At 48.0% G+C, this 14332-nt stretch overlaps 1 protein-coding gene across 6 annotated transcripts in view; it reads right to left on the reverse strand.

Moving 5' to 3' along the window:
* Positions 1–5090: 5090 nt before the first annotated feature.
* SPATA20 (spermatogenesis associated 20) overlaps positions 5091–14332 on the reverse strand; it is a 48356-nt gene continuing 39114 nt past the window's right edge. For all 6 annotated transcript variants that reach the window (XM_083727957.1, XM_083727960.1, XM_083727961.1 and 3 more), the window contains exon 16: positions 5091–5391. In XM_083727957.1, the coding sequence (XP_083584083.1) occupies positions 5221–5391 (171 nt within the window). In that variant the 3' untranslated portion in view covers positions 5091–5220. The remainder of the gene's footprint in view (positions 5392–14332) is intronic.

A 14332-nucleotide genomic window follows, 5' to 3' on the forward strand; every position in this document is an offset into this window, starting at 1 on the left:
AGTCCTAGGAGCAGGTGAACAGCAACCCACATGGTCAGGGAATCCGGTGATCATAGGGTCAGAGGTCAAGACGAGCAGGAAGCAGCAAAGTAGGGCCAGGAACTAGAAGCATTGTTACCAGCTTCTAACTGCTGCTGGAAGCTTTGCTTAAGAAGGCTGAAGCCAGCTGGTTCTCATCAGCGCCTCCTCCTCCTCCTTTGTGTCCTTGAAGGCTGATCAGTTGCAGGTGGAGTCACTCCTTCCCCTTAAGGCTGCTGTTCAGCAGGCAAAGCTGACTCTTGGCCCGTGATACCCCTTCCAAGGTGATTTCTACAAGGGTCACACTGACACTAAGGAGGAGGAAGCTGAGAGGTATTGCCACCCTACCCTGTGCACCGCAGCATGTGGCTGCCCAGAAAGGAATGTGGACTTGCAGCTGAAGATAAATTGCAGACATTCCTGCATTGCAAGGGGGGTTGGACTAGATGACCCTTGGGGTCCCTTCCAACTCTGCAATTCTATGACTATTGGAGTCTGCTCTAAAAAGGCTATGGGGGTAAAATAAACCCGTTAACGGGCTACCTATTTCCCTCTTGTTATCTCTGTGCTTGTGTATAAGCTCAGACACAGACACGCACAGCTTGCATTCCCGCTGCGAAGAATGCTGTTCCTCCAAGGGTGAGATAAAGCTTTCTTTATTCAAGTGCCATGGTCTGGTCCCACCATCAGCCCTGCTGACAGCGCAGCCCCTGCATCCCGTCTTGCACTTCATCGCAGGTATATACACTGGCAAGAACAATCCCAGATCCTCTGGCTGAAGGTGGGGGGAGAGGCGTTGATCCCCTTGTCACAAAGCAAAACTAATGAGGGAGCTAGTACGGCACAGGACGAAACTGTTTCTATCAAGTCTGGAAGTGCCATGATCTAATTTACTGCTAGGAACAGCAGCAGGGTCAGGAGACCCCATAACTAAACCCATCCATCACTGTTACAGCACAGCCAGCTCTTCTGCTCCACAGAATCCCACGTTCCTTGTTCCTGGGGACCTTTTCTGTCCCGTGCAAAAGCTTCCCTGGGTCCTGGCTGGCTGGCAGCCTGGTACCTGCCAATACTGGCAGAGTTCAAAATACCAGAGGCCTTACAGGACTGGCAGAGCTCCAGCTGGAGACCCACCAGACAGTGTTGCACCAGAAACAAATTGTGGTTGTAGATCTCGCCCAATTTGATGGATTTCAAGAGATAGGCCAGGTATTAATTAGCAGGCTGCTAAAGACGGACTTAGAAAAGCCAGATTGTTCCCATGGGGTCTCCTGTGACACCAAACTGTTGTTTCTGCTACACTCCATAGCGCAAGGGTGGGCTTTATCTTGTGATACTTTTGTTGGGGGCTGCCAGCTGCTGCTGGTGGGTGGGACCAGGGCTTTTTCCCAGCACCTCTCAAGTGGGCGCCATTGCCATTATAAGAGAACAGGGGAGGTGTTCGTGGTGAGTTCCGGCACCCTTTTTTTCTAGAAAAATAGCACTTGGTGGGACCATACATTTTCTCTTCCTGCCACTCATAGCTTTTCATCATCAACAACCTTTTATTCGACCGTCAGTCAGAAAAAGTACATTTGTCAATACACCGTTAAACATCCAGGAAGATTTTAGAGCTTAGCCAACACTAAAATGGGCTAAACAGATAGCACTTGGTGGGACCATACGTTTTCTCTTCCTGCCACTTATAGCTTTTCCTACCACCCTTTTCCTGCTACTTCCCCCTCATTGCCACCTAAAGGTAAAGGTAAAGGTAACCCTGACCGTTAGGTCCAGTCACGGACAACTCTGGGGTTGTGCGCTCATCTTGCTCTATAGGCCAAGGGAGCCAGCATTTGTCCGCAGACAGCTTCTGGGTCATGTGGCCAGCATGACTAAGCGAACCAGTGCAGTGCACGGAAACACCGTTTACCTTCCCGCCGGTGCGGTACCTATTTATCTACTTGTACTTGAGATGCTTTTGAACTGCTAGGTTGGCAGGAGCTGGGAACTGGGAGCTCACCCCATTGCGGGGATTCGAACCACTGACCTTCTGATCAGCAAGCCCTAGGCTCTATGGTTTAGACGACAGCGCCACCCGCGTCCCTACATGAAATTAAATCAAGGGTTATGAGGAAGTATGATCTAGGGCTGCGAGTTGCACACCCCTGCTGTAGCTGCTGTCAACTATCTCTAAAACAAAGAATCCTGAATTAGGTGCTCAGTCCCAGAGGGGGTTTAACCATTCTGCCCTTGCTTCAAGATTAATACTGTACTTGAGAGGACATAACCACAAAGAACTACCCAATTACACTAGGTCCACTAAGTCTGGACATTACTGGGATTTCAAAGGTGTAATTGTCTTGGGGAATTTCCAAAAGGTGGCACTTTGTCCTGGATCTTAGGCTCAACCATTTCAGGGGTTCCCTTAAAAAAACTCAACAATTAAAGAATGAAGTGGCAACATCAGGAAGCAGTTGGACATATGTTTGTAACAGGAGCAGGAAATCTGTTTTTTTTTTTAAAAAAAAAATTGTATTAAATTTAAATAATTTGGATTAATTTGTTAAAATTTGGAAAACTAATAAAAATTAATAATAAAAAAGCTCAACCATTTTCAAGGTGTCCTAGTTTTTACTTTTTGAAATATGGCAACCCTAAATTACACAAGGGGGAGGTAGAGCTGGGCCAAATATCATAACCAAATAGGGGTCCTTCCATATGGAAATTGGTCTAATTTAGCTAATGCTCTGCTGAATAGGGGGCTTATGTGTCTCGGAAAGTCCCTTTCCTCAAATGTGGGACGATGTGGAGGTAGCCCTACTACAGGGAAAAGAGAACCTTTGGCCCTTCAGATTTATTTTACTCCAACTCCCATCAGCCCTAGCTAGCATCACAATGGCCGGGGATGATGGGAGCTGTATTCCAACAACATGTGGATGGCCACAAGGTCCCTACTCCTACAAAACTGCTCTCTAACTGAGCAGCTATTGCACATTGAACAGAGACGAAAATGTTCAGACTGTCAGAAATCAACTCAGATGAACTCCACGTTTCCAACAAGGTCTTTAACATGGAGCAGTTCTGCACTGGGCTGAAAGCATCCCAAAATAGCCTGTTTCAGTGCCCACCTCCCATCACACACAGCACACCTCATTCATGTGGCACAGGCAGACTGACTCCTGGTGACTCCTGCACACCCGATACAAGATTCAAGAGGGGGGAGAGCACTGTGGTTTGAAGGGCACACATCCAGCTTCACAACAGAAGGAGAGAGTGTTGAATAATTCAGCCTGTGCTGCCCTGGTGCAGCCATAGGGAGCAGCCAGAGCAGAAGCAAATGCCAGTCTGCCCAAGAGCAGAGCTTCTTGGCTTCAGGTGTCAGTCTGTTCTGGCTCTATTTCTAGGATTTCTGGTTGAAATGTCTCCTCGTCACCAGTGGGGAGTTGGCAACTTGCAATGGCCTCCGCGGCACTTAAGAGAATTGCCCGTTCAAAGGCATAGCAATGTGGCTTTTCATTAGGAGTCAATTATCTTGTTACACTGAAAAACACCATCAGCAGCGCTCCCCACCTTCCCTGACAGCACAACTCGCTGGTGTTGAGAGGTGCCTTCTTGAATCATATAACGTGACCCCATGTTGAACCACTGGAGACCAGAAGCTTAAGCACAGGAAAGGAAGTGCAGAAAGCAGAAGGTTTAAGTTCCCAGGAGAAAGAGAGGCTTGTCAGCGATGCCATTTGCAGGCAGCCTCTTCCTTGCATGTCCCAATCACAGATACCAATGCTCGCCAGCTCAGCGAGATGGTTCTCTTCCTGCTATACTCCACAGAGTACAGGGAGGCAAACCCGCAAGTCTTTAATTTCAGAGTGTGCAAACGAAGAGAGAGGCACGGTTTATAAACTTAACAGCCCCAAATTCTGCAAAAAGTGGCAGTTAAGCTAACCAATATACATGTGTTTTCTCCCAACTGATTAGAGCTGTGAAGCGTATTTACAATGAATTTTGGAGATTTACCGGCAGCTCCTGGACTGGTGAAGTAAGTATTGGCAAGCTGGGAAAGGAATGCCGTACATGCCAGTTCATGGGGAAGGGAGCAGTGCCCTTGTTGCCCAAGGGAACATTTGTGTATATAAACAAGAAAACACTGTCCGTTTTTGTTTTCCCCTTCAAATATATGAGAGCTAGAAACTTGCTTTATTAAAAATGAAGGCCAAGCTCTGGATTCTTCCTTATGGGACTAAACCTGGGGCTATGCAGCCATGTAAAGGTAAAGGGACTCCTGACCATTAGGTCCAGTCGTGACCGACTCTGGGGTTGCGGTGCTCATCTCGCTTTATTGGCTGACGGAGCCGGCATGCAGCTTCCGGGTCATGTGGCCAGCATGACTAAGCCGCTTCTGGCGAACCAGAGCAGCGCACGGAAATGGCGTTTACCTTCCCGCCAGAGTGGTACCTATTTATCTACTTGCACTTTGACGTGCTTTCGAACTGCTAGGTTGGCAGAAGCAGGGACCGAGCAACGGGAGCTCACCCCATCGCGGGGATTCGAACCACCGACCTTCTGATTGGCAAGTCCTAGGCTCTGTGGTTTAACCTTTAACCCACAGCACCACCCACATCCCTATGCAGCCATGTAGTCTCCTCTAATTATGTACCATGTACACCATTTGGAATCTTGGACCGTGTGCTTTACTTCACCCATCCACACTAACATATGCAAGGTCAGGCCTCCATCTTCAAAGTAGCTTAACAAAATATACAGTGAGTGTCGCTCCACAACAGTGCCTAAAACAGCCTGGGGTGTCTCACTGGCAAGACGGCCCTTTGCCCATCATAACCTGAGCTGTGAGGAAAGTTAGGGCCTTGCTGAGCTTCCTCTGCAAGTCTAAAAGTAAACCCTGCAGGTGAGGAGAGGCTGTGGACCACTAGATGCTGCTGGATCCAGCTCCCATCATCCCTGACCCACTGGCTGGGGCTGATGGGAGTTGGAATCCAACAACCGCTGGGCGACTCACAAGGTTCCCCAGCCCTGAGACTGGTTGCCCCTAACGACAAACAAACTTGACCACTACTGAACATGGGGGGAAGATGCTATTCAAATGGAAACAGGCGGGTTGAAGTGGGCCCAACCTGGCTTTATTCAAAGGAGACTTTATTGCGAGGTCCAAGCAGGGCTCTCTCTTCTCATGTCCATTGAAGCGCAAGGGCCACCAAAGGAGGCAGCTCAGGGCAGCAGCAGGCGGCGTAGCTCCTGGCTGGAGGTGACGGGCAAGGAGCAGGCAAAGTTCTCGCAAAGGTAAGCTGTGGCTTTTCCATCTTTCTTCTCCAGAGAGGAGAGGAAGCCAAGGTGACGGTACAGGAACCCCTTGGTGTCCCCGTCTGCAAGAATCAGCACCTGAAATGGGAGAGACAACAAGGAAGACACACAGGCTAAAGTGAGTGTTAAAGACGACGCAACCTGCTCCCTTTCCTAGGCACTGTTTCAGAGACCCAGGGTTAAACTGGTGGCTCATTCCATCGGTCCTCCCATTCCCCCTGCCCTGCCTGCAGGTTTCTGACATGTGCAGCACATGTGGCTTCTGGGAGCCATCTGGGTCAACTAAGTTAAATATTACTGGATGTCTGGGTTTGTTTTCGACTTCGCAAATTTGTTTTATTCTAAGTTTTAGCAATATTGGGGGGGATTTTCATACTTGTAGTTTTTATTGCTTGTAAGTTGCTTTGCTTGGGCTTTGCCAAGAAAAGCACCATATAGATATTTTTAAAATATATGTTTAGAAATTAACTCTCCGGGGCGTTTTTTCTTTGCTCCATCGGTATCTCTGGAATGGCACACCTTGGCCTCTCCTGCTTGTGACACATTATAATCTTGATTATATGGATTTGTCTGGGTTGCTGGCAAACTAGGGCTCAAAATCAGCTGGAAGCACAATTAAGGTGGCCATTCCACAAGACCATGTAGTGCTATATTATCCAAAATGCCCATTTCCATTGCTAAGCCCTGTCTATAATGTTTACTCAGAAGTTGTCCCCATTCAGCAAATGTCCCCTTCAACTTTAATTCCAAGCTCCCTGCTTGCAACATCACTGATTAACTGCCTCTTGGTCAGTCTATTTTTGGGGGGACGGGGACTTAAATGACTGGTTTCCTTTCATTATTTTCCTTTCTTTTTCTGAATTGCAAAATTACACCCTTTTACAGTTAAAAAAGTGACCGGAAAAATAAAAGCCAGTAATTAAAGCCTGCTTCACCCCACCAAGGGAACAAGAAGTGATTATGAGGCGAAGGATGTGCTGAACAGAAAGCAATTGGAGGCAGAAGCCACTAGGAGGAAACTTCTACTTAAATACTGAGCAGCCCTAAAAGGTCTCAGTTGTGATTTGGCTGCACACACCCAACAGGCTGGTGCTGCAAGTGAAAACAGTAGCCTAAAATCATATATGCAGAGAGCGGGAACACAGAAAACACTGGAATGCATATGGATTCTGCATAAAATCTAAGTGAACCAAGGATGGTAACTCCAGACTGAACAGCTTGTGTGTAAGCAACTCCAATAAGAATACAGTGGTACCTCGGGTTAAGTACTTAATTCGTTCCGGAGGTCTGTTCTTAACCTGAAACTGTTCTTAACCTGAAGCACCACTTTAGCTAATGGGGCCTCCTGCTGCTGCCGCATCACCGCACGATTTCTGTTCTCATCCTGAAGCAAAGTTCTTAACCCGAGGTACTATTTCTGGGTTAGCGGGGTCTGTAACCTGAAGCGTATATAACCTGAAGCGTATGTAGCCCAAGGTACCACTGTATTTGGGATGGTGGGACCTGCCTCTCTGTGCAGGCATTTCAATCAGATTCCTTCTAGATCCTTTCCAGTCATTCTGGAAAAATTCTGACATTGCATGAAAAGAAAACATGGAAGAATCAGCAGCTTCTCCCTCTGTCCTGTTGACAACTCAGGGGAATACGCAGCGTAAGCAATACTACAGTCTCTCTACCAAGCCTGCTGCGAAGAAATGTGGAGGAGCAGAATATCCTATTTGTAATACAGACTATCCAAGGTGTGTTATACCTGTCTCTTGTCTAAGGTACCGAGGACAGGAGCCCACCCTGAGTTAGTCACACCCAGATCCGTGGTGACAAACCGAGATTCATGAAATGAAGCCCGGGGAGAAACTGTTACCCTGAATAGCAAACCAGAACTGACACCTTCCGTTAACAACCCAGCAGCCTGGCTGCGTAAACAAGCCCACAGCATCCCGACTGGCTCGTGTGTGTCCTGGACATGAGGAGCTGTGCAGGTGCGACTTATTTAAGCAAGTCTCTCCTTGTCCAACTCCTTGTCACTGGGGACTTGGAGCTGCGCACTGCGCTGTGAAGCCGTTTGCGGGGAAGAGAGCCTGTGTTTCCCCCTCCCCTCCTCCTGCCACCCTCTCCCCGTTCGGCCCCATCTGTGCCACAACTAAGCTGTGATCAACAGAATCATGCTGCTGCCACCCCCGCTTGCCCAGCAGGCTTCAAACACGCCGCTCTAATTGAACTCAAACTGCATTAATCACTTTTACAGCATGCCAGCTTCCTGCACGTAGGATCTGGAGCTTGAGCCCAGGCCTAGCCCAAATTCTAGCCAGCGCTGCTCCCTTGGTGCCGGATTGCAGCAAGATCATGCGAGGAGCTGAATGTCAGGCTGGCACAAGTGGCTAAATAGCAGGCCATTCTCTCTCTCTCTCTCTCTCCACCCAAAGAATGAGTCTGACACAAATTAGTTGCATGGGGAAATGTCCAGATGAACCGTGCCGTGCATTCAATGCCATGTGACGAGGTACAAGTGTGGCCGGTGGGTCCTTCCCACACCAATGCAAGCCTGGGTCATGCTCCTTGCACAGCTGCACATTTAGCATTGGTGAAAGGGGCTGTGCGCACCAAGTAGGGTTCCCAATTGGGTAGAGGAGCTGAGCATATGTGGAGGGGGCCTTTCCTGACGCATCCTGAATGTGTAGCTCCCAGAGGGTCAGAATTCACTGATCACGTGAATGGAGAACAGGGAGATACCATGATGAAATGGAGGCTGGCACCAGCCAAAGGACACACGAGAGCCAAACCGGAATAGAAAGCTCCTAAGAACTTGGTCCACCTGAAGCATCCTCCGGGGGAACAGGGAGGGGATGACGAGGCCTTGAATCGGCTTTTTCTCATCCATGCCTTGAATGTTTCAGTGTATCTGAAGAAGTGTGCATGCACACGGACCCTCATACCAATAACAAACTTAGTTGGTCTCTAAAGTGCTACTGGAAGGATTTATTTTTTCCCCGACTATGGCAGACCATAGCTACCTGTAACTATGCCTTGAATGTGTCGGCTTTGTATCAGTAGGTTTTTTCTCATTCACTCAAAATGCCTGTGTCACCTCTCATGCTGCCTTCAGCACAGAAGCCCATCACAGCAGGCCAAAAGTATCAAGGAAGTTGGTCAGGAGTGAAACAAACTCTCTCTCGCTGAGGCATTATGACTGTTGAACACAGGAAGTGATTGACAGGGACTTTTGAGCAACTCTGGACCTGCCTCCCCCCACCCCCCACCCCCACCACTTAAAAGCACCCAGAGCAGATTGAGGAGAAATGGCTGACACTTTAGAAGAGGGGACATCAATCCTTTTGGGCCAGTGGGCACACATGTCAATTTGAGGAATGTCTGCCATGGGGGTGTGGCATAACACGACATCACTGTTACAGTGGTACTTCGGCTTGAGAACTTAATTCATTCCAGAGGTCTGTTTTTAACCTGAAACTGTTCTTAACCTGAGATACCACTTTAGCTAATGGGGCCTCCCGCTGCCGCCGCGCGATTTCTGTTCCCATCCTGAAGCAAAGTTCTTAACCCGAGGTACTATTTCTGGGTTAGTGGAGTCTGTAACCTGAAGCATCTGTAACCTGATGCATCTGTAACCCGAGGTACCACTGTATAGGGGAATGGCATAACACACAACGTCTGCCACATCAAAAAGAGCCCACAAAATGACCACAAAATAGCTCAGGCATCCCCTCCTCAACATCAATGACAATAAAGATATTATTATTATTATTATTATTATTATTATTATTATTATTATTATTATTATTATCAGCCGGGGGTGGGAGGGTAGGCACCGGTCAATGCCATGCTCACTCACAGAGAGAATAGAGGTTCAGAATGGAAGGAAGCACGGGTCCCCCATTCCGGGCATCCAATGAAATGTGGGCATGTTTAAGGTGTTGTCTTGCATATAAATATAAAAAATGGAGATATATATATATATATATATATATATATATATATATATATATGAGAAAAGTCAAACCCGTCCAAGGAGAAACTGAGCAGGAACACTGAACAGGGGATTGCGGGATTTTTTCCCAAGGGGGTGTTTATGCAGACCTTTCATGGGTGGCACAGAAAGTACTAGTGGGCCCATTGGTGCTTGTGAGCATCACACAGGTGGCTGCAGAATAGGAAGAACCCTGCTGGAACAGACTGAGGATGCAGCAAGCGCATCCGGCCAGAAGCCTCCAGGAAACCCACAAGCAAGAATCACCTCTTCCCATCTGTATATCCCTGGCAACTTTCTCTGAACATGGAGGTTCCATCAAACTATTATAGCTGACAGATTAGGTTTTCCTTGGAATGTGTTCAAAATGGATTGTCTTGCTTCTCCCAACCTCTTAAAAATTGCTCTTGGTATTCTATTGTACAGAGATGCTCAGGATGACCAGGAGCAGAACCTTTCCTTTTGATACCCAGGGCCTTATTGCCCATAGTCAGGTGGGGAGACAGGAGAAGTGCTAGTTGCCTCCTAGTTGGGCCTGTTGTAATATAAGCCCATAGTGGTCCCAAGGGAAGGTGCACCTTCTCAGTCTGCATCAGTAGCTGATTGGCCAGAGGGTGTCCAGCATGCCAGTGCAGAGTGGGAAGTGGGCAGACAAGCTGCCCCACCAGGTGTGGTAGCCCCTTCCCTCTTTTTCTCCACACAAAGAGGTGTCCCCCCCCCCCCCACGAAACAGGCACCTGGACATCTTCATTCTCTCTTCTACAGTCTCCTGTTCCCAGCATTTCAAGAAATAGTTGGGCTATTGCTAAGACTTAAAGTGCTTTGATGTGCATGAAACCTGGAGGCTCCACACTGTGTCATTCACCCAAACCACACCCTCCCCACTACTAGCCTTTGAGACATGCATGGTAGCATGGAAGGACTGGCATTATTGTGATATTATGCCACTGTACTGCTCTGTCTGTGACAGCAGCCAGGGTTGTGGCCTCAGTGTCCATTCTCAGCCTTGCCTTTAGAACTGATATTGTCACCTTCTTTGCTAAGGTTGGACTCCACCCCTTTGCTATCCGTGTGTGTGTCTCTTAAGGCCCTTTCTTAAGCATCCAATCCCTATGCACATTCCTGTCGGAATCTGCGTTCCGTCGAGCTGATAAAGCTCATCTTCCTCCGGTCGAGTCCTTCGGAATCGCCTCCGGCGATAATTTGATGAAGCCTCAGGCACATTCCCGTTCAGCAGAGTTTCCAGCACAGGGAAGTGATGAGATTTATGGCTACATGGCTAAAGAGTTTTATTTCTCACTACGCAGACAGAAAAGAAACATCCTTTCTCTATGAAAGCAGAGAGCAACTGAAACAAACAAAGGAACATTAACCAGTAATGTCACATCCGTCTCCCATCTTCTGTGAGACTTCCAACAGCCTGGAATGTCTCTGGAATGTAAACAGAGCCTTGTGACTCCAAAGCACTGCTCAGTGGCAAACAGAAACTAACAATTGCTAGCCCGTTCACCTCTTGCATTTTTCTCCCGTACCTTTTAAATGCCTAGGTGTTTTCCTCCCCCATCTTTTCCCTTGTCATTATATGCGCACTGTAACTTGGCTACACCTGACTGCCTATCTAAACGCCCTTTCCTTAGTGCAAGGCTCTCCTCTGCTTGCCAGTCCTCATTCTGTTTAGGGCCTCCTTTTCATTATATTCGTTTCGCTCCTGGAAAATGCCCCAGCGTCCTTCTCCCTGTTCTGATTTTTCTCTCCACAAACATTTCAAAGTGGACTCTTGGGGTGTTTTCTAGGCCAGATCAAAGCTGCTGCAGCTCCTGTCGCATTGGGTCACCCCTGTTAGGAACGCTCTAATCATGCCTGAGAAATGAATGGCTGCAGCACTAATTAATTTTTACAATACAGAAATTATTATTAGCTCCCCTGGGTCCTGGGCGTTAATGGAAAGTGCATTGGGGATGAAGCTTGTCAAGCGCAAGGATCATCTACCTTTGTTCAAGGTGTAAAACAGGGCAGGGTGTGCTGAAATGAAACAGGGTAGAAGATACACTAAATACTTCTGTCATTACAGGACAATGGACCCTTCTCTCTCTCTCTCTCTCTCTCTCTCTCTCACACACACACACACACACACACACACACACACACAGTGATTCATTTATAAGGGAAGAAGGAAATGAACAGGAAAGGGTGAAATCATCAGTGTGGTGAAATTATCACATTATCAGTCACATAGAAAGAGGAAAAAAGCTTCTCTGGACTGTGTGAAAGCGAGACCATGTGCACACACTCTCATACACATGGAGGATATGAAAGAGAGGGTACCCAAACCTCCTATAAACAGTATTGCCCACATCAGCACCCTGGGGTAAAGGCAAATATGTCATTTCTGTGATGCACTGCTGAGCTCAAACTGGGATCTTATGAAAGAGACACCAACTTCCTGAGCCACTGGGAATGCTAGTCAAAGGTGATTATGGACTGTTTCACACCAGAGCCCATAATCCTCCTAGGCTGGGAAGTCAGTTGCCATCGGAGGGGCCAATCCAGTGCACCCGGTGTCTGACATGGAGCTGTTAACTTTCCCCTGTCTGGGAAAGCCATTCAGGGAAGCCACCAAACAGGTCTCGTCCAAAGATGGCCACGCTTGCATGTGCCAAGGCACACTTAATACTAATTCATTTCCCACTTGGTTGCAGCAAGTGCCTTAAAATGCGCAACTTCTGTTTACAGGTAAGACTGCAACCCTTCACGCCCCAAGTCGGCAATTGCATATGTCACCTCAAACCATATCTATATCTATGTCAAAATGCCTCTCATTTTCAGCCAGCATCTACCATGCATAAAACCTGATGCAGCTTCTGAGTAAGGGAGAATTCCTGACCATAAGTGCCTGGTCAACTGCACGCCAGAAAATGTTACTTCGTACAAATAAACATTCCCCAGCATCCCAAAGGTGCCCTAGATGAGCTCCAATGCCTTCAGTGGCTCCACCTGCCACTCACCCTTTGCTTTCCCACTATCCCCCCTCCATATGTTGGCAAATTCCTGGCTCAAGATGGCTGTCAGTTACATCTACTCCTTGGGAAGTGGCAGAGCCCCCTTCATCCCGCCCCCAAAGGATTCTCCTATACAACACAGACTATCTATTTTATTGTACTTGGAACCTCCTAAACCAGGAAGAGGAACCTTGGTAAAGATTCCACCTGTTTCGCCCACCTGACCTCCCTGGTGCATTCAGAGCATCTTCAAGAGTGATAACAGACACACACATCCCCACCCTGCACAAACTGGCCGCGTTTGTCTTTCTTTTCTTTTTTATAAACTGTCACTCTCTCTCATTGGCTTTATCTTGAATTCCAGGGGTGATTAATTACCAATTCATGTCCAATCAGAAATTCATTAATTCATTTTTTTTTGCAGCCTCCCCGAGGTCCTCTTGCTCAGGCAGGATAAAGGAAAGCCAGAGCATTAGCACTTGGTGGACAAAGGAGATAATGAAATCCTTCATAATTACCCATAGGCCATTAGCAGGGCAGGGAATAATAAACCAGAAAGCAAACTCCAGCCTGAAGCTGCCCACTTGCTGCCTTTTTCATTTTTGTGTCAGAATGGGGTGTGACACGGCCTTCCCTTTCCAACAGTGGGACCCCCTCAAATCCTGTCATTCGGAAGGACACATCACATCTGGAATAGAGAGGCACTGAACTCCCCCTAATTTCAATATGCACTTTTGAAGTAGCAAAGCCACGCAGCAAAGCAAATTATTGTGTGCAGAGGGGAAATAAATCCTCTGACAGATTATTCACGTTGTTTCAATGTTGTTCAGCACATTTTTATTCCCTTGGCGGCGGCTTCTCCTCAGCGCCATTTTCATTCTTCTTTGCCCTCACAGACCTCAGCTTCGTTTGCTGTCATGCCGACCTTTAATCTGATTGGCTGTGGTGACGGGTGACCCAAGTGGTTTTGTTCGCCAGTGTCCATGAGATCATCATGGGCTTGGGTCACCGTGACCATTAGGATGGTGGCAAGCGAGGCCATGGGGCTGTGAGGGAAAAGGAGAGGGAAAAATGGCAGCGAGGAGAGCAGCACTGCCAAGCAACACGCATCTGTCTTACAAATGATGTCAAAAATCACCCCAAACATGAGGCACTTTTCAAGGAAAACAAAACATGCCGTTTTCTGCCAAGGCTCAGGAGTAGGCAGCTGTCGGAGATGAGCCAGGCATCAAGGGCTGAGCCCAGAAATCAGAGCAGACGGGCCCAAGCCAGGAGAAAGAGCTAGGAATGGAACTGCCTAAAAATCTCGGTTAAGCTTATCTGCATGGATTCCCCCCCCCCCCCTAATTCGAATCTAACTCCTGAATCTAAATGGGAAGCAAGCACCCACCACCACCAGTTCCACTAAAAATACAAACCATTCTCACATGCAATATGCATTGCGTGGCGAGTTCCCCACCCCCCCAGGTAGAATAATGACACATGACACAATTATTAAGGTTAATGGGCTAAAAAAGGCCACACTTTTATTGGTTACAGGTGATGAGCGGTATTGGCTTAGGCATTGGACCTAACTGACTATATCTGACTCCAGCCCTTGAAGTCTGGGAAGGGTTAACCACCAGTAGGGGAAGTCCTGCTGATGCACATCAACTAGGAACTCCCCCGGGGTCACCGCTCGGGGGCGTGCCTTAGGCCCTCACCTCCCCAAGCTTCGGACAGGGCCACGCCCCCCAGAATCCTTTAACGGACTACCCTTCAATATGCGGGGCTACCTCCCCTCTTCTAACTAGAGAACAATAACAATGCCTAACCACCAATACCCAGGAAGTTGTGACAATTTGCTACGAGGTAGGCAAAAACCAAGAAGAATTCCTACCAGGCCCCTCAACAGCAACCAACTGAAGTCCATAGCAAGTTCAAAGAATGAAAACCTTGAAGTGTGGGAGAGTGGGAAAAACCAGAACAGATGGAAGCGGACGAAGATGGGAGATCCCCGGCTGCGTCCTGCCTTTAAGGGGCAGGCCACACCCCCGGA

Source organism: Podarcis gaigeae (genome assembly GCF_964106915.1).
Source record: "Podarcis gaigeae genome assembly, chromosome: 2".
Taxonomy (NCBI): Eukaryota; Metazoa; Chordata; class Lepidosauria; order Squamata; family Lacertidae; genus Podarcis; species Podarcis gaigeae.